Source organism: Hetaerina americana, unplaced genomic scaffold, assembly GCF_022747635.1.
Source record: "Hetaerina americana unplaced genomic scaffold, ioHetAmer1.1.p SCAF_15, whole genome shotgun sequence".
In the NCBI taxonomy this organism is placed as follows: Eukaryota; Metazoa; Arthropoda; class Insecta; order Odonata; family Calopterygidae; genus Hetaerina; species Hetaerina americana.
In genome coordinates this window covers 11,603,214-11,622,860 of record NW_027286625.1, presented here as the reverse complement: position 1 = coordinate 11,622,860, position 19,647 = coordinate 11,603,214, and the positions used below count along the sequence as shown (strand labels likewise).

Below are 19,647 nucleotides of genomic sequence, written 5' to 3'. Positions count from 1 at the left end.
TTTTACCATAAAATAACTGAAAATAGGATTCCTACTAAATCTCATACCTTGAGAAGATTTAGAAAATGCACAACGAGTATGAGCGCCTTGGACAGGGAATTTTATGAATTTCCATCATATATGTTCCGAAGGTCAAAAGTTCTTGCAATATTGAAGTGCCCGGAGTTTTCAACCGAGATATACCAAGAATTATTAGACAAATGGTTAAGAGCTTAAGTAAGAATAGAAGTTATGAGTGAACAGCAATTTTATGCCAGTAGATAGCTTCATTAAATCAAATGGAAGGTCAACATTGAGGAAAGTAGCAGGAGTTGTAATATCGGCATAAATAAGGACACTGTTATCAGCGATATATTCAGAGAAAAATGAAAATTTAAGGCAATTAAATTAATATTTAGATACTTTATTTTAAGTTTTTATAACTGCTGATGCAATCGATTCCGCCTATTTGGGAGAAATTAAGATTATATATCAGGGCCACAGCCATGAGTAGGAACTAGGAAAATCTCTATATGAGCCTTATTGCTAGATATAAGTTCATTTTTCATTCCATTAAAAATGAAAATAAAACAATAGTTTTTCGAGTTAAATTATATCATAGTTCATTCACATCCATCTTAAGATTGAAATCCTAACTTATCTACCACTGCTGCGTGGGTAAGTGTAACTACAACGCGAGATAATCAATTCTCAATCTTCATCACTACACTAACCGTGTCCATGGGTTATGTACTCAGAGATACTAATTTCCCTTCGAAATTCACCCATGATATTCCTACAATTTGCTGCTGAAATATATTAATTTCCTGATGGAAATACTCTCTTAAAAAGAAGAAAACTATTACAAGTGAAACTTGTCAATGCAACGAGTTATTGCCCACGATTCAATTTCCACACTATTTCGACATGTATGCTACTAAAACAACGACGGAACTTAAAATCAAGCACAGATACGGATGATGCATAAACAATCATCGGAATACGACAGAAATTAAAACCAAACCAACATTTAATCTCAGCCTTAGATAAAACGTGTTCTTTAAACAAAATAGATGCCGGCTTTAGAATTTTATTGCCAAGGTACTAATATATCAGCAAGTAGTCGAGCCTGGAGTAAACTTTAACCGATTCAGAGAACCAATCAATAACAATTTTCAACGATTGAAAATACGCTATCACAATAGTGGAGCCACTTCGTAAATTTCGGGCAGATTTCATACTTAATCCATTGAAGAAGACATTTAGTAAAACCATTGAGTGAACACACAAAGAATTTAAAGGCCAAGAAAAATTTTAACTCTTATTTATATTTCATTCAATTGGTTAAAATATCATAAATTCCAGTTAAACATCATATGCTAGTATCAATTATTGATTAAAGAGGGCTGGATTTTATCGCAACGAAAGTTTGATGTTTGACAGAAAGGTCGGTAGAGGGAGTCAATGTGCGAGCTGTCCGCTGCAGGCGGTACGCATTACAGCCGAAATTGGATCAGTCGCACATATTAGGTATTTATGAATATTTACGCGAAAAGCTATGATTAACACCTGCGGAAAAAGGTCATTTGCTGTTAAAAGGAGTTACTTAACTGAACTAGGTAACTATGCTTTCTTTCATCGCTGTATAATACTTAAATATTCGTTAACCTACATAATTATGTAAAAATCTTTAGTGTGTTTACTTTTGGCTATGAAATGAGTGTTATAGGTTTCCCTTTTCACTTTTACGCAATGGATTAATTTAGAATAAATTTTGAAAATAGAATTTTTCAAAGCTCTGTTTAGCGCAGTTGTTTGCTGCAGACCTTAATCTTTTGAAAATACTGCTAGCTTTTTCTGTAAATTTGTATTAATTTTCTAATAGCATCTATAGTTACGTACGTAGTGAGATGTAAAGGAGTGATTCGGCAAAAGTGACTACAGTTTTCACATCGAATTAGTATTTGACGCATAATTACTCTGCATTCGAGTAGTCAACGTCTTCTGTTTGAACCATACGGCAGTGTGCCGAATGGGAGGTATTCCAGTGCTCTTTGAAATATGGTTTATAGTTTAGTGTTTTTGCGTTAATGTTAATGGTGTTGTTGATAGAATGTTAATAGTGAATTGGCTTGGCACACAAGTCAACAACAGTTGTGTTCTGCTTTAATTATTTTCAAGCCCATTCTGTTAAAATTTCGGATTTTTTTGTTTTCTGTATCATGTAACCATTTGAAAACTTGTTTCAAACAGCGGTATTTGCCCTGTAACGGCTCGGACGAAGTTATAGTTATAAACGGGAAGGCGTGAATTCAAACGTGTGAAATCCCCCAACGTTATTTGAAATTTAATTGAGATGTGTAGTGAAACACTCTTGCATGTGTATAACAGCAGCGTTAAATAAGACTTTTGGTAATGAAATTTTTCGTTCAATCTTAAATTCCATTTAATTTATTTTCAGCAGACGGTGTTTCAAAATTGGGCATATATGGGCTCATGTATGTCCCGTAGGGCTACAAGGAAAGGTCATACCTACACAACAACAAAAAAGTGCAGAATGGATCATATACCTGTAATGGATAAAGTTGCTGAGGTTAGTAGATTTAAATTTCTTTCTTCACTCTTTTTCTATTTATTGTTACATTTGTTGTTAGACATGCGAAATATTTTTGGTGATTTGAAAAGTAAAAGTGAAAAAAGAGTGGCAGTTTCCATTTACAAAAATGGGACGCAATAAGTCGATATAAACGTGTTTAATAAATATGGAACTTTTAATTCTGAATTTTTAAAATTTTGCATTTAGCAGTATAGTATTGTGATCACGTCATTATGATTGACTTTGCTTGAAATCAGTTTAAGAAAAATGTTAGTGTTGGATTTTTAGGTTATTCAGAATAAACTATATTTGCATTATAATCACAATTTTAAGTGGTCTAACTGCAGAGCTACGAACAATTATTGATAAGGCAAAATTTGAACTTATAATTCTTGGACCAGCAGAAAATTTTCTGCCGGATAAGCCGAGACGTGTATTTAGTAGTGTTACTCAGTCATAGTGACCCTGAAGGTCAAATTGAAGGATGAGAATAGAGTTCTAATCAAACTAAGTCTTCACTTCAAGTCATAGTGTCACAGCTTCATTCATGTGTGTGGAAAATTAGGATTAGATCCCTTCCATATGCCATCAAATGTTGTTTTCCAGAAAAATTGTGACAGCCAGAATATGACTTGGATTGGGTTTAGGTGGGTGTGGGTCTGCAGGCATTGCCCAAATCTGAACTTGTGTCTCAGCAGTCTGTCAGTTGTACGGACAAAGTGCCCGTAGGTTACCTAATTTAGTTATTAACATAGCTTTTGAAATAATATTGCCAAATAATCTTACTGAAATTATTTAAAAAATTCTGTTCCTCATTATCAAATTTAAGAAATATTTAGCAGACTAGTAGGTATCAACAAAAATATGGAAGGATGTATGTTATTTTAACTGTGATTTGTAATATTTAAATGTTTATGTTTATTGGACCTCTTTCTTCCACTCATTTTATTCACTCTCTGAATTGAAGAAAAGGTGAGAGAACCCTCATTCTCCAACTGTCAATAACATTTTATATACCTACTCATTATGTGAGGGAATTTTAGGAGATAAAGTTCTCCATTTAATTCCATGTGTGTGGCTGGGAGAAAATATTTTAATACTCTTAAATTACATCTGCCGGTATTATTTCATCAGAAGATTATATTTTAGCGATTCTTATTGGCCTGTGAAATATCACGTATATCTGATATCTCATTGAAACCATGGGGTTGTATGTAAGGTTTGTGCAGCAGATTATGGACCGCTGTTGCAGTGTGGAGTGGTAGTGGCTGTCAAGTGTATTATAAAGGGCCAAAACTTGATACGACTTTGTCATACTTTTTTATGTTTTCTGATGACATGGAATTTACCCTCCAAACAGTCAGAATACTCCTCACATCCATCTCCCATGTCATGAGCAAGTTGACATCTGGGGCACGAGAGAAGCTTTCTCATTCAATGCAACCATCCCATTCACCCTTTTACTCATTTTTCAGGCCGGTCATTTTCATTGTCCAAATATTCTTTATAGCATGTAAAATTGTATTATCAAAGTTGTAGCATATAGCAAATGAATGTCTGAAACACTGGAAGGTGTAAGCTTGCCCCACCCCCTTTGCTGGCCATCCAAAATCTACTACCATGCGATCTGTCTTTAGCTCGCCTCTGTCCGAACAGTCAGCCGTAAACTTGTATGCATTTTGATGCTGGGAAATAGCTTCATGCTCAAAGAATGATGTGCATTAGTGTTTCCTGTGGAAAAGGGAATCGAGTCGACTTTGTGGTCGCGGACGTCATCAGCATTAGTGTTCGACTTTTGTTCTCGGAAAATGACAAAGATACCTCATGATTATGAATCAGGGGATCGTCGCTGTTTTAGTTTTTTTAAAAGTATTTCTTATTTAGTTTTTACTTGCGCACTGCTTAGTTCAGTCTTAGTGAGTGGCTATCTCACTGCATTCAGTTGACGAGCGCCACTTAAAAACTTACGAGGTAATTGCTTTAGGTATCTAATTAAAGTAACTATTTTTCGCCACGATTAAAACGCCAAGTTTTTCAAATGATGATGAATTATGCGAGAAATCTAACATTCCGCTCGAAAGTTTTTCACATATTTATTCACGCACGCATAAACTAGAAATTGCATATTGTAAAAATAAGCGGTGTGCGGCTAATACCAAAAGATTGAACTTTATGAGGCGTTTGTTACCATTTATATGTATGCTTCGATTGACAGGAAACATTCTTATAAATTTCATCTTTCTCGGGGTTAGTGCAGTTGTATCCTGATATTTTGAAAGATCAAAAGTCTCCCGTTTGAAGAATTATTGTCCACTTTCACTGCCGTTGGAGATATGCAATTGGCATTAAGAAATTTGCAACTCTGGGAAAATTCATATTTAGAGGATTTCAGTCCATCCAACACCCCTATCTTATTGTTACCCCTTCCTCGCTTGGTTAACATTCTTCTCTCTATCACAGTCTTCAGAATCCCATCGCGATTCAAAGCACTCTTCATCCATCTTTCCTAAGGAAGGAAGGAGAAAGTGTAGGGTTAATTATTCGGCAAAAGTCTTGATTTAAATGCCCTTTAGCCCATGTATTCCTATCCATGATATATAATTTAAAAACTGGCTCACTCTGCAGTATTGGTGACGTAGAAAACTAACGTATAAGGATTGAATTTTAAATACCTTAGTGTCTGGTGCACGTACTCTCAAGTGAAAACGTTTTACCTTAGGGTACTAATATGAACGCACTATTCATTTCGTTAACGTTTGAAAATGTTACGTAAAATTTTTCACTGGGTCTAGCTCCTTAAGACTTTGAACGTCATCGCGAAGTCATCATACACATAATGGGATCGCTCCCTCTCTGGTACATAAAGGTAGCCCGAGAGGGGTAAGTCGAAAAAAAGCGTTTTGATCTTTTCGCACTGGAACGTGAAATGTCAGTCAGTGAATCCTATCTCCCTTTTACCTCAGCGCATTTGGCGGAATCTTTATGAAGGCATTTCGGTTTTATCTCCACTCGCTTCACGTAGTGTGATGAGCGTCGCCTCATAAGTGTCCAATGTCGCAGGGAGGGACGCCGCAGCCAAGCATCGTATCCGGCTCGACAGTTTTTCGTAAGCGCATGAGCGGCGACGTCGCTCGCTTCGCTCAAGGATGTGCGAGGCGTGCAAAAATCCGGTTACTGCGACGAATCCCTCGTTTAATTTCCAGCGAGATCTTTTTTCCGCGCACTTTTTTTTCAGTCCGGCGAGTCCTGCTCCATATGCGACTGCGGGCACGTTGGGTTTTGGCCGATTATATTGGCTTGCCCCGGTCGGCGCCTTTTCGTGAAATCACCACCATTTCCCCGTGCTCTTTCTGTCCCGTTCCGAATGTCGTTTGATGGGCATACTTATAATCACGAACGGAGCCTCGCAATATTAAATATCTAGGCGTTACCCTCACTCACGACCTCTTCTGGGTGAAACATATACGCGGAATATGTGGACAAGCTAGAAAATAATTCGTATTTATTTGAAGAATACTGGGTAAATGTAATGAAAAGGTCAAAGAGAAGTGTTATCTTTTGCTGGCTAAGCCTCATTTAGAATATGCTGCAAGTATATGGGATCCTCACGAAGTTGGATTAATTGCCGATTTGGATCGCGTGCAGCGTAGATGAGCTAGATTTGTAAAACGATGTCATGATAAACTCAGTAGCGTCTCCAAAATATTTGAGCAGCTAGGCTGGGAATCACTCGCGGAGCGAAGATTAAATTACAGATAGAAGCTCTTGCATGAAGTGGGAGGATGACGCTCTAGCAGTGATGATGAAAATGTATTATAACCCCCATCGCACTACGGTACGGAGATATCATGCTAATAAAATTAGAGAGAATAAGTGTAGAACAGATGGATTTAAGATGTGATTTTACTGCGAACTATAAGGGATCAGAATAATATTGTCCGACCGCGGTAGGGTCATATTCGGGTGAAAAATAGTCTGGCGTGTATTCACCCCCTGCCGCTCATCCTAGGAGTGGCTTGCAAGATAGTAAAATAAGAAAATAGTTTTTCATTACTTTTTTCTTACCCTGACGTCCATTATGCGTGGAGCAAAGGGTTAATCTTTGACGAAAATATGGAAATTGGATGTGCTTAGTATTTGAAGATTTCCCTTTCCTCGAAAGTGGCGTCGTTGGCTAGTGGATAGAGCGTTGGATTAATGACCGTGGGGTCACCTGGGGTTGGAACTCCCAGTAATGTGTTTGAATACATTTTCAGGACGTAAGGAAATTCCTATGGCTTGGAAGATGACACAGGGAAAGGAGTCAGTAATTTAGTCAATATCACCCATTATTACATTATGTAGACAGACATGATATAAACTAAAGGAGTACCTTAACAGCCCCTGCCACCCGCCCATACGACGCCTGGACGGGTTATGTACGTGCAGTCTACGATGACCTTCACCCTCAACATTCAAAATCTATCTTCGGATTGATTTGTCGAGTATTCCCATCAGGTGAATCGAAATCATGAAGGCGAAGAAGGTTCCCCTTATTCCGAGGACGTCCTTGCTTACTTAACGATCTAACTCTCCTGCAGTGGTGCGCTAGGGCAATGCAATGCGCAGCCAACTCAGCAATTATTTGTCCATTTGCTCAAGGGTTAGTTTGAGGCAGGTTGCAACGGCGCAGGTAGTTACACCGTAGAGGTGAAAGTCTTTCGTGGGTAATTTCATTCTAATCAGCATTGCAGGGCATGGCGCTTGCAACAACTCATGTAAATTTTGTGGTTAAGCCTCCCACGGCAAACAGTGGTCACGCTCCGGCTCGGAAATCCAAAGATCGCGGTTTAGAAACTGGCCTTGGCATGGCTGTTATGCTTGCCGTAGGATTAGTTACTTGGGCTGGATTGTGATATAACAGTCGTTGGAGCGGCTACCAACAATGTAGACGTGTTGGTATTGCCGTTTTAAGTAATGCACCATAATTTGTTTATTTAATTTTGTGAATAGTTCGGATTCGTAGCGACAAAGTCGCTTGTAATGAATGGAAATATAGTATGACTGATGTCGACGTCAGGTATCTATCTTCATGTACGTAGTTGGGAATGTAGGCGAAATCTTAATTCGATTAATTTTTTTTATTCATGGTTATTAGGTCCATATTTTGATTAGTTTCTACCGTTTACGGATTCATGTAACGAGGAACTTCTATGTTTTCTTTTACAAGTTTCATACTTCCTCCTTCATTGTCACTGTAATTATTTTAATTTTCGACGCCGCTCATAAATGTATAAGATTCCTGGATCCAGATTTTTTCAGCTTTGATTTATTGCCATTTCCTATGCATGCTTCTACCGATTCCTCTATGTAGATTAAAGTTAATTCACTTTGGAGCATTGTATATCATGTCGATCCGTCTATATCTCTCCCCATCGTGTTTGTTTCCGTGAATAAAAAGATATTCTTTTCGTGAGGGCTTTAATGTAATGGGTAGCTTTTCGTCGTCGGCTGGAAATTCCCAGTTTATACGTTAGTTAATTAACTGCGACAGAATAGGTATTTTTAGGTTATGCCAAAGCTGTATTCAAATTTTTGGAGGAGATAGGAAACATCCGAAATTCAATGTGTGACTGCACGAGAAACAATAATTTTGTGTGAGAATGTGAATATGATTTGTTAAGGGCCTTTATGGGAAAAGAAAACGGAATTTTTAAGTTAAGACTGGTTGCATAAACGAGTAGTAAAGTGATCCAACTGTCGGGTGACGGCATAGCTGTTGACGTAACTCCAGCGTGCGTCTGAAAATTCATAAGTTGTGAAGTCGAGTGTGACCTGCTGAACGTGACACAATTCCGTCGCACGCACACTTTCGCAATAAGACGACAGAAATAGCATACAAGTGACTTGAGGATTTTAATTGCCCCCTCATTCCTTCTATTTCTCGATATGAACTTAATGAACTTAGAAGGTAACTATTCAGTTCTTCCGTTACTCTAGAGACTATATTGAAAAGAAACCCAACTAAAGTACACTCATCCTTGTTGAGATGGCTAGATCTCCATGTAATAAAGTTTATACATGTAATATTTTTTTTATATGTTTAGCATTTGGACGGCACAAAGAACACAAAATTATCAATAGGGAACAAGTAAAAGGACACTCACATTTCATTTAGACACACACATATATATATACACACACACACATGCATTTATATACATATAGAGGCTGGCCTGAAGAAAGCCTCTGAGAAGCCAAAAGCTTAAACAATCTGAAATGTGAGTGTACTTTTATTTTTTCTCTATTTATAATGTTGTGTTATTTGTGCCGTCCAAATGTTATATATATATATATATATATATATATATATATATATATATATATATATATATATATATATATATATATAACCTCGTTAAAAGAAGGCGATTGGAGCCATCTGTCCATGTTGGGTAAAAGGCACGCTGCGTTAGCCAGAAGGGATTTGCATAGGTGGATGAAATGGTAATGCGGTATTCGTCTCGTGTGAATGGAGTTCGCTCTTCGGACGGATGCCGCATAGTATTTTCATCTTTCACTGCAGGATGCTGCCAATACACAGAACCCGTTTCTGAGGTGAATATTTTGGGGAAAGGTTTTTAAATAATGAAAGAATTGTATTATTAATTGGTTAACCAGAATGACATTGGAAAGTGCAGAAAAAATTTCGCCATAAAAATTAACACAAAAAAACTCGAAAAAATCCTCCTAGATATTCGCAAATCCCTGTAAAATCTGCCAAATCCCTACTGTCAAATCTGCCAATTGTCATATCTATGTACTAGTATTTACGCGAGTGGTTTTTCGATGCTTTATACATGTATATTTTTTATCAATGGCCGTTAATTTTGTGGTAAGGTTGTGGATTTTTAATGTACACACATACAACCAGCACTTTACTCACCCAACACTACTTACGTTGGGACCCGGCACTACCATATACCCTACCCTTCTTCGATTCCGCAAATCGCTACCTCCCTTTATTCCGTTTAACTTACCTAATTTTGGAGCGTATTTTAAAAGGTTTTTTTGAATGCAAAGGGATACAAAGTGGAGTCAACTTAACAGAAGGAATATATTTCCAATACCTTAGAATAATGATTAATAATGTTCATTGCTAACAACTTAAACCCTTAGGGCTGATGAGAAACGACTCGTTTTCCGAAACGTTGGCGTCATCGATGGAGGAACTGACCCGGTGGAAGACCCGAGTAGCCTTTTCCAGAGCAATGCGTCGGGAAAGCACCAGATCATACTTCTACCAACTTATACATGGGGGGTAGTCTAGAATGTATCCTAGTCCAGCTTTGGAAGGCCTCTAAAAAATGATTTATGTGCTCCTAAACCGCCCTCTCATTCTCTCCGAAATGCCGCTTCTTCCCCTCCCCCATATCGCTTGCTACCCAACATTCTTCCGTCAATCACAGCGTACACATCCCACATCTCTCCATAATCTATCCTCCCTTTCTTTCTTTTAATGTCCCCAGTGAACATACTGTACTCATCAACCACACTCAAAACTTCTGGTTTTGTCTACCCCGATCTACGGCATATGGTTTCCCATCCCTTTCCTTTGTAAATAGTTCCATCTGATTCATCCCTTCCGACCTCGAATTTAAACGTGGATATCGCAATTATCGGGAATGCCAATGCTTTCGGTTTTTCATTGATGATCTATCGAATGATTTGGGTTTCGTATTGTGTTTGCCGAGGAGGATAAAGCTCTTTGAACAAGTCTGAAGAGTAAGGAGGGGGTAAGTCAGGGACAATACGGCCCACTCAGTTTCGCTCTCTATCGTAGGGGTAGGAGGCCGTCACGAAGATCGGTGCGGGAAATTGTCCCGTCTCCTCCCACACTCCTCTCTCCATCGGCAAGAGGCGGGACATCTGCCGTTAACGGCAGATGTGGCACCTAACGATCTACCCCCTCCGCTCCCCTTTTCGTCGCCTTGCCTACTTCAATACGTCAATGTCTTCAGAGACTCCTTTCGATCGCCCCAAGAAAACTTATCGATTCCCCCGGTTTCCATCGACGCCCTTCGCCCCGGAATCTTTTCGAAATGACGATAAGTTTTATTTCTCTAGCCTCGCGTTCGAGGAAGGTTGTGTTACATTGGAATTTTAAAATAAAAAAAACGGGTGTGCTTTGATTATTCATATTCAATTTCATTTTTTATCAATTGATGCCTCCTTTGATAGAATTATGTGCTTCTCTTGTAAGTCACGACGCATACTTTGAGAACAATTGGCGTAGGATATTTATGCGATTAGAAATGCGGTATACTTGAGGATTGCACTGTGTAATTGGAGTAAACAGGCTAATAACTGCATCAATAAAGGCATCTGAAATTTCCATCACCTGAGATAATGTTGCAACTACGTTTATCGTTTACATTAAATCGTGAAGATTTTACCTCTACTGATCTAATATATGTACAGGTACCTATATGCTTCATTAGTTCGAAGATATTACTCTGAGACTCCGGCCACAACGAATGGAATAGACGACATACCGATAATTTGTCCCTGTGCTATTGGAGAGGAGAAAGTTTTTGCGCTTTTACTTGTGTGAGCATAAAACATAACTCCATCTTGTTAAATTATATTTTTTTTAATGGTCGCCTGAAGGAAAGATGACCTCTCGTTGCAGCAAGTTACAAAAGAAGATTTGTAGACATTACTCAAAGTTGTGTAATACCTGGTTAATGCACTTGCATGTTCTCCCAGAGACTTCCCTGAACACAGGCTGCGGATAGCGCTAATACCAGAGGCCTTGAGACAACGGCCGCTAAGACCTCCCGATCATTTCCAGTAATCATATTTTGATTTGATTTCACTCGTCTTCCGCGTAATTGAATTGCTCTAATTTTCAGGTAAAGAGACGTTTTTTTGTACCTTGTGTTCAATCGGGATTTCAGCTTGTGCCGCAAGGTCGTTTCAATGGAGATTATCTCATTTTTTATTCACATAATCCTATAAAGTGATCGCAGAAATAATCCCTGAGGAGTAAAGAAAGTGACGTTTGTGGCGTCATGATTAGTCCACAAGCTTATATTGTATTAGTTCATAACCTTGCCTCATCCCTCCCCACTGCTTTTTCTCTGATAGATGTGATTGCGTCGTGGAATCTATAACATTTACGCTTTGCTCACCGCATTGAATCTTTAACGTTGAGTTTTGAGTTGCAAAATAATTTGTAATGTATCAAAGATTGATTTTTTCGAGCGAACTTGAGTACTCAGGAAGTCATTAGTATATATAAGTGTCATGCTCAGCCATAAAATCGAATATCGGGTGCTTGAGCCCCACGGCGCGAAAATAATTCACGCTCCAGTGACATTTTGTACGCCATATCCGGTAATCACCGGATATCCGGAATGTACCATATCCGGTAATCGATGCCCTCCTTTTCTTTTCTTATTTATGGGAATCCATCGTGGCATTGATTTGCCAAATTTAAAAATCTCCGTTCGTCTTTAGCTCGAGTTCTGCGATTGACTCCTTCCATATTTACAAATAGAATATCATTAGCTGGTGCTATTAGCATTATCGTTGGGGTGTACAGTGGTAGTCATCGCTTGGGGTCGTCCACTGAGATGATTGACAACACGAAGGGAATTTTGCTGTTATGGCTAGAGAGGATTTTGGGTGATGAAGGGTTGAGGGAAGTCAGATGTCGACATTGATTTTCTACCGATGTGTTATATCTGGAGGCCATAGTTCCGAAGAACGGCTGTTTACTTAGTGGTTTCCTCCAGATGAAACGCTACTCTAACAGCTACCTAATTCATTGCTTTTCACGCGGGTCTCAGTCAACAAGGTTAACGTATAAACGTTAAACTGTGGTATGGCTCTTAAATTTTGACACGTCAATCTTCCGACCAAGCATAATGCCGTCGAGAAATTTATGGTACCGACTGTGTCATTCTTTACTCTGTGTTGCGTCAGTGTAGTTTCACAAAGGAAATGGTGAACTATTGAATTTATAAACTTAGCACATTGGGCTTTGTAAATGTTCCCTTAAACTTACCGAAAGGCCCAGAAAATATCTTTTGTGCGGTTAAATGATGTATGGTCCCTAACGCGCCATTGCCGTGCCTGGCTCGTATTTTCAGAAAATCATCCTCTCGCGCCGTGGGATCTAGCATGACGCGAACGCCACAAAGAAAACGCAATGCACCAAATTCTTCCCCGCTTTACGTGAATCTTCAAAAAATATTTTGTGATTCCCGTAATTGATTCCTTCGGGCGCCTGTTACTTTGTCCAGTATTTTATCGTTGCCTCTTCATGGGTTTTAGATTTGCGTAACATTGAGGGTGTTCTTATCAACCGAAGACGTTAAACTCAGTTGAAATAGAATAAGTGCCCCGATTAAAAACTTCTTGACGTGATTATTGTAACTATAGGGTTATGCCTATTTTGAGGTATGAAAATGGGATTTCCGCATATCACACGAAGGTGAGATAGCGTCCTCCCTGAATTCGGAATACAGTTTTTTTTTAATTACCCATAGTTATGATGTAAATTGAAGCATTTGAAATTTTTTATCATTGCCACACCTAAGGAAATGTTTTTATTAAAATCAATGCAACTTCTCAAGAAATTATCAGTATTGATTATGGGTACATTTCTCCTTGTATAGAATGACTTTCGTGCGAGGGAGTTTGCGGTGATATCTAGTTATATTCTGATTCGCTCTTTATTAAAAAGCCAAAATACGCCACTGTGGCTAAATTTACTAATTTTCGTCAGACGTTGTAAACCATGTTTCCAAAAATAAGGTTCAAGTGCTAGTCGTTCGGCTCGAAGTCATTCCTTTCGAAGAAAAGTTTCGCTGCTAAGATTACTGTGACTGAGGAACAATCATGCGCAAAATAGTCCCCTTTGCGGAGTCTGTGAAGTTGTGAGAATAACGACGCATTAATTTAAGAATATCCTGCCTCAGAACCTCGGGAGAGTATGTACAGCTTAATTTAAACCTGCCGAAGGTCGTATGCCCATGCGGTTCATGCTTTTTCCTGAGGTTTTACCGTAAAATTTCCCGCCGACATAATTTCAATTTCCCTTTCGGGTGGTGCTCCACGCATTAAGGGCACAATATGGTTTCGACATTTAACGAGCTTCCCAAAATTTCTGATAGCAGTGAGAGGTTCACGCTCCTGGCGCTGAAGGTTCTGTTGAGGTTTTATCTCTTTTAGTCGTTCGTGTTCCTGCGGAGGCATATTAGGCGCGGGGAATCGGGCGAAAGAAAGGCTTAAAAGATAGCGTAGCTGATCCGAAGGTAGTCGAGCCGGAAAAAAGAGCACCCACCTTCTACAGGTCACACACTCCCTCGTCGTGATTGCAAGCTTACGTCAGAGGAGAGTCTGCGCTATAATAAAAAAAACGCTTGATAGTCTAAAATAAATCAATGAATAATTATAAAATGTTTTTATTGGGGCGAGATTGAGACTAGATAGTTCCTTATTCCACCTATTGTATGAAGGTCTGGGAACGGACTCTCTTGAATTAGGCGGCATTTCTTGACTCGGGTGGACGAGGTAACACACCTTGTTTTGAACAATCGAATGGGACAGAATTGTTGGAAACTGAAATCCATTGTTGAAGGAGACCATTGTATTTGAATCTATGGATAAAAAATTAATGGTCGGGTGCCAAACTAAAATTGAAAATTTTTGACTGCACCGCAAAATTTCCAAATCTGTGACTGCGCCGCAATAATTTTGACACCCTCCACGTTCGTCGCAGCAGTACTGGGATATTTTACCCTTTATAAATTAGTTGGATGCCTATTGATTTGAGTAATAACAATATCTAATTACCCTGTCCAGTACAAATCTGGCACTGGAGCTTCAATATAGTAAGCTTTATATCAAATGTGAAATTCTTCCTTCGGGGCTCCTCATCCGGAATATAATGCTACTAAGGCTAATTTAACTCGTGGCAGCATTGATAGTAATAAATTGTCCATTTTGGGGCGAGTTTCAGATTAAAATAAACCATTCAGTAACACGTCCAAGGTGCATGTTAATGCCGGTTAAGTTCAAATGCCACGCTTCGCATCAGAATAAAAATATGGCATTAAGAAATCAAGTGTGGATGTGTGTGGGTTTGAAAGCATTATATGCTTAAATGGGTCGAAGCATTTAAGAAAAAATTAGTAGGATATCCTTTACGGTAATAAACACCGCAGAAAAATACCCAAACAGGAAGGAGAATGTTAATGCGTGAGAGACTTAATGATGCAGGTTTCTCTCATGAAATTGCGTATGAATATTTTGGATATAAATACGTACTCATATAGTAGGAAGTGGCCCACGAACTCTTACCAACAGGATCGAATGAAAATGAAATTTGTGTAATCATCCTCTATCCCATACATGGTGTGTCAGATAATCAGAATGAACTTGTAGGCTTTATTCTTTTGCGCTTTCATTGGACAGCTTTTTTAAAGCTACGGACGACCGTTGTTTACCAGTAATAATCCGGCCTCCGCTACCCACAATGAGTACGCAATGATAAACGACTTTCTACTCGTTTATTTTAAATGCACTTCGTAATTTTATAGAATTCATGCTCTATTATCGATTCAAGAATCCACAGACCTGTTCCTTTAGGTGCAGTTTGTATAGGTTGCGGAAAAAGTTTCGGAAATGGTGATGGAGAAGTAAAGGGCCGGCTTATCGTTTTCGGGACGAGTCTTATTCACCCGGAAGATAAATTTAACCGTCAGATAAACTTTGTTGCGCACGGATTTTCTTTTGAAACATCGGGGGAAGCTTACACTACATGTATCGCCGTACCACAGGCGGACGAGCGCCATGTCTGCGCTCTATCCGGCGAACAGTCTCATCGCTCGATAAAAATCCGAGTCGCTCTCCGACGTAGGACCAGTTTCCCGAGAGCGAGAGCATGGGAATTATTAGCACGGGAGTGGAAGGTGTTCGCAGTGGGACGCGGCCATGTTCAAGTCCGCACACACGTAAACTGTCGACCCCGGCCGCGGCCTTGTCCGCCTCATCCGCCAGCGCCTCGCTGGGGGTGAGGCGGCTGGTGGGGGATGACGTCACCTCAGTCCCTTGCACCCCCGCACCGCCGGGACGTCTTCCCCCGCCCCCGAAATCCGCGACCTCTCCTTCCCCACCCCTCTCCGACCGCACATGACCTCCCCGTCTTCTATTTTATTGATCTCCTTCCCTCCCCCCTCTTCCCCACGCTCCGGGCCCTGGGATCTCTCTTCTCCGGCCGGGTGGGGTGCTGCAGCTTCCATCTCCGGCCACTCCACCCGACCTCCACCACGCTGTCCCCACCCGCCCCCCCTCACATCTATGCCGTTCTCCATCTCTATCCCTCCGCCCTTTTGCATCTTCTCTCTCTCTCTCCATCCCCGTCCCCCTGCCCGATTCCGTCCTCACCCCGGCACGTTCACCTTTTCAATCCCCTCCCCGCCTCAAGTCGAGATCTCCCTCTCTCCCTCCCTTCTCGAGTCCGCCCTCGGCCCCTTATGGTTCCCCTTATCCTACCCCACACTCCGGGTGCCTGAACACACAGCATTCTCCCTCGCGCATGCGCCTCGGATCGTTCGGATTATATTCATGTTTTCCCAAAGGTCCCTTTCCCAGACCCTTGCCCCATTCATTGCCAAAGGTAGCGGTTGGGAATATAAATATGGTGGTTCCCTAAGGTTTCCTCTCGTTTTTTTTTAGGGTATCTCCTCTTCCTTAAGCCTCCCTCCCCCATTTTCCCTTCTCTCTTTCTCCCCGTACCGTCGGAGCTATGTTGTTTTCGTGATGGTTTTCCCTTTAAAAGTCTTAACCGAAAAAGTTTCTTTGGAAGCGTTCAGCAATTTTGGGATTTTGGTGTTTGGTTTTCGAAGGAATTTCGGGCCATATTTGTTTGCCTTGGGATGCTCTCGGTCGCGAAATATTCCATGAGCCTCGTCGTGGCCTTCAAAGTTTTGAGTGGGCGAAGAGGAGAAGTTGGCCGTGACGGATTTTTTTCAATAATACCGAGTGAGATCGCAATTGTTTCCTTGTGGGGTAATGCTTTGGAGAGTAACAGCGTCAATAATTTGTATTTTCATTGTGAAGGTAATCGCTGGGGAAGAATATTATGGGCGGAATTTAATTAACGTATAGAATCTTTTATATCTTAAAGTGTGTGGTAACCTGCATGTGCGCAGCTCGTCTGGTTCAGCGTTTATTAAATCGATAGGATTATTTTGAAATGTTTACTGCTTAATGTAGGGTTTTCCAAATCCTAGAGGAGCTTTTTGGTTTTACCTTACGCAGACCCTGTGAGACAATGTAGCAATGTTTACATTAAACAATTAAGAAGGTCATAAGTACAGAAAGTTAATGATTTCTATAAGAGTGATGTAAACCCATTTTGGTGTAAATGTATTATCATCTCAGTGTCAGGTACCCGTGGAAAAAGGACATTATATATAGATTTTTTTGCGAATCTTTGAACTAGGGAAAACCCTGGCTTAATGGAACGTTTCCCTTTGTCTTAAAAACGAAACAATTCCAGGGCACCATTCGATCTCGAGGTTGCGATGTTTATGCAGCTATTTTTGGGCCAACTGCAATGGTACAACTCTCATTGCGGTTGTGGTCTTAACGGTTTTGTCTCAGCGACTTTTCACAAGTGGCGATCGGCTCGCAGAACCACATATCCAATTAGTACATTCGTATCTGATGGCAAGTTCCTTGAGGAGTATGTCAGGCGGGCCCTCATATTTTTTGGAGTCTTATTTTTTTCTGCTACCCCCTTCCCCCCGGTGAGGTTTCAAAACACATTAACGGGGGAAGCGGTATCCGGCAGTCACTTTTCTCGCCTGTGTTTTGTCACCACTCGACTCGTGTCCCGGGCATGGATAGAGGCGAAGTCAACATGCATTCCTTTGACGTCCTTAACTCCGACGACACATGGGGTTGGTTGCCCGTAGTTGCGGTAAGTGGTAAGGAACGGGCGGGAAGGCGGTGAGGGAACCTCTGGCAGCAAAGAGAGGTGAGGGGGGGAGCTGAGTGTGGCTTGTTAGTGGCCCGCCTTTACCTCCGTAGGCTCTCGTTCACCCGGCGTCACACCCCGCGGATTCCTTCTGGGGGTGGGATAGGATGTCGGTGGGGTAGGGGAATGCGCGGAGGAAAACAGCCTCCACTTGGTCCAGCGCCAAGAAGTTTCCTTACTAAGGTCGCCCCTTTCCGGAGATGAAACGGTTTCTTTTTTCCTTTTTCCTTCTCCTCTCTCTCTCTCTCCCCATTTACTCCATTCCCTTGATCCCCACCCACCCGCACCCCCAACCTTTCGAGCAAGAAGGCGCAGGATGTGAGCTCTCGTATTAATAGGCTCTCGTTATGTTTTTTCCCTCCTTCGCCTCCCCAAGCACCAACTCCAGTTTTGTTTCCGGGCGGACGCGGACCAAATGGTGTCTGAAACGCCCGGGGGTGGGCGATTCCCTCCCCCTCCCCTTCGGTTCCCGGGCACCATTTGTGTGCATCGGGGGTACTTCTTTATTTCCGGGGGCGAGTCGCGCGTGCTCTGCAGGGGTCGGAGTCTCTCCGCTTCCCATCGAGATGATCTTCCGCGTGCGGCCGCCTTTCGGGTGGGTGGGGGAGGTGACGGCGAGACAAACACCCGGCTCGACCCTCCTCACTAACTCGCGTTCGTATGTCGTTCGCTCGTGGGATCCCGTCGTGTCCCTTGCGCTCGGTCGGGAAATTGATGGAAAATCCCCGAGGTTACCTCCTCCTCGTTTCGATGTAAGAAGGGGAGGGGTTGTCGCTCTTCGGACGACCGTGCGTCGCCGCACCTGCTTCGACCCGTCTATGTGGTTTTGCGTGCCTTTACGGAGAGCGTCAGAGTAATGGGAGGGCATTCATTTAAGCGGTTCGAACACTTCACTAATTTTAAATGCTTTTCCGATCAAAAATGAGGTAGGAGTGTGGAGATTAGGAGGGGAGATGCGTCGTCCACAGAAATATTTGCGAAAATGTGGGGGTTGACGACGGTGACCTTGGGCCAAGACGTAGAGAAGAGATTGATGAAAACGTTGATATGGAGCCATTGTTTCCTTTTGAATGCTGGCCATCGAGGATAGAATAGAAAGCCTGGTTTGGAGACCATTGAAATGTAGGCATGGAGAGGCATGGGAGAGACGGATAGGTGGACGGGCGTTCACAGGCAAGTTGACAGGTATGTCAGGATAAACTCAATATTGACTAAATGCGGTAGGTTAAGGCGTATAGTAGAATGGATAAGGTGAATAAAAGACTCGTGAATCTCGATAGGAAGAGAGATATCATATGGAGAAATTTTAAAAAGATGAAAATTCGTCGGAGGTAGCAACGATGGCTGTTTATAAGTATATTCCTCCCCATTAAAAAGCATGTTATCCTAATATAGTGACTTAAATTAACACTTAAAATAGCTACCCCTGACGAGATGATAATTTAGTTTTCAATTAATTTCTTGAACTAAATAAACGGTTGGAATATCACAAAGTTTTGAGGCTAAGTTTGGGAATGCCCAAATGATGATTGTAGAATATTTGAATTTTGTTGTAAAAATAGCAGCGAGAGGGTGAGAAGTGGATAGGTTACCAAAGAATGTGATTCGGATTCGAAGGTATTAGACAACTATGAAAAAGGTGTGCTATGTTGCGAGTAGTTTGTTAATGTCGAAAGAACTGATGAATGTCGAATCTCCTAACTGGTGTATGAGAGGCGAAGTAAATAATTATGAGGGGATCGGTAGTCCTAGTAAATCATGATTAGTTAGAGAATTTCAAGACCGAGAAGAGGAAATGCCTGAGCAACACAATAGGGGAGCACGTATGAAACGTAAAAGTATGAATGTGGGGGGAAGTGAAAGAAGTATGCGAGGACAAGGTATTATAAAAAAAATACTAAATGGGAGTAAATTATATGGTAAAATTTTCCTATTTTTTTATCTCGCTACCTTCTAAAGGGAACGATGTTAGGAGTAGGTATTTATTTATTTATTATACTACCCTGCAAGCCACCGCTAGGGTGTGTGGCAGGGGATG

General features: G+C 41.0%; 1 protein-coding gene across 3 annotated transcripts in view; it reads left to right on the top strand.

Moving 5' to 3' along the window:
• Positions 1–1,444: 1,444 nt before the first annotated feature.
• Positions 1,445–19,647, top strand: part of LOC139686796 (serine-rich adhesin for platelets-like) — a 304,425-nt gene continuing 286,222 nt past the window's right edge. For 2 of the 3 annotated variants that reach the window (XM_071583839.1, XM_071583843.1), the window contains exons 1-2: positions 1,445–1,598; positions 2,441–2,572. In XM_071583839.1, the coding sequence (XP_071439940.1) occupies positions 2,468–2,572 (105 nt within the window). In that variant the 5' untranslated portion in view covers positions 1,445–1,598; positions 2,441–2,467. The remainder of the gene's footprint in view (positions 1,599–2,440; positions 2,573–19,647) is intronic. The other variant, XM_071583840.1, reaches the window with a different exon arrangement.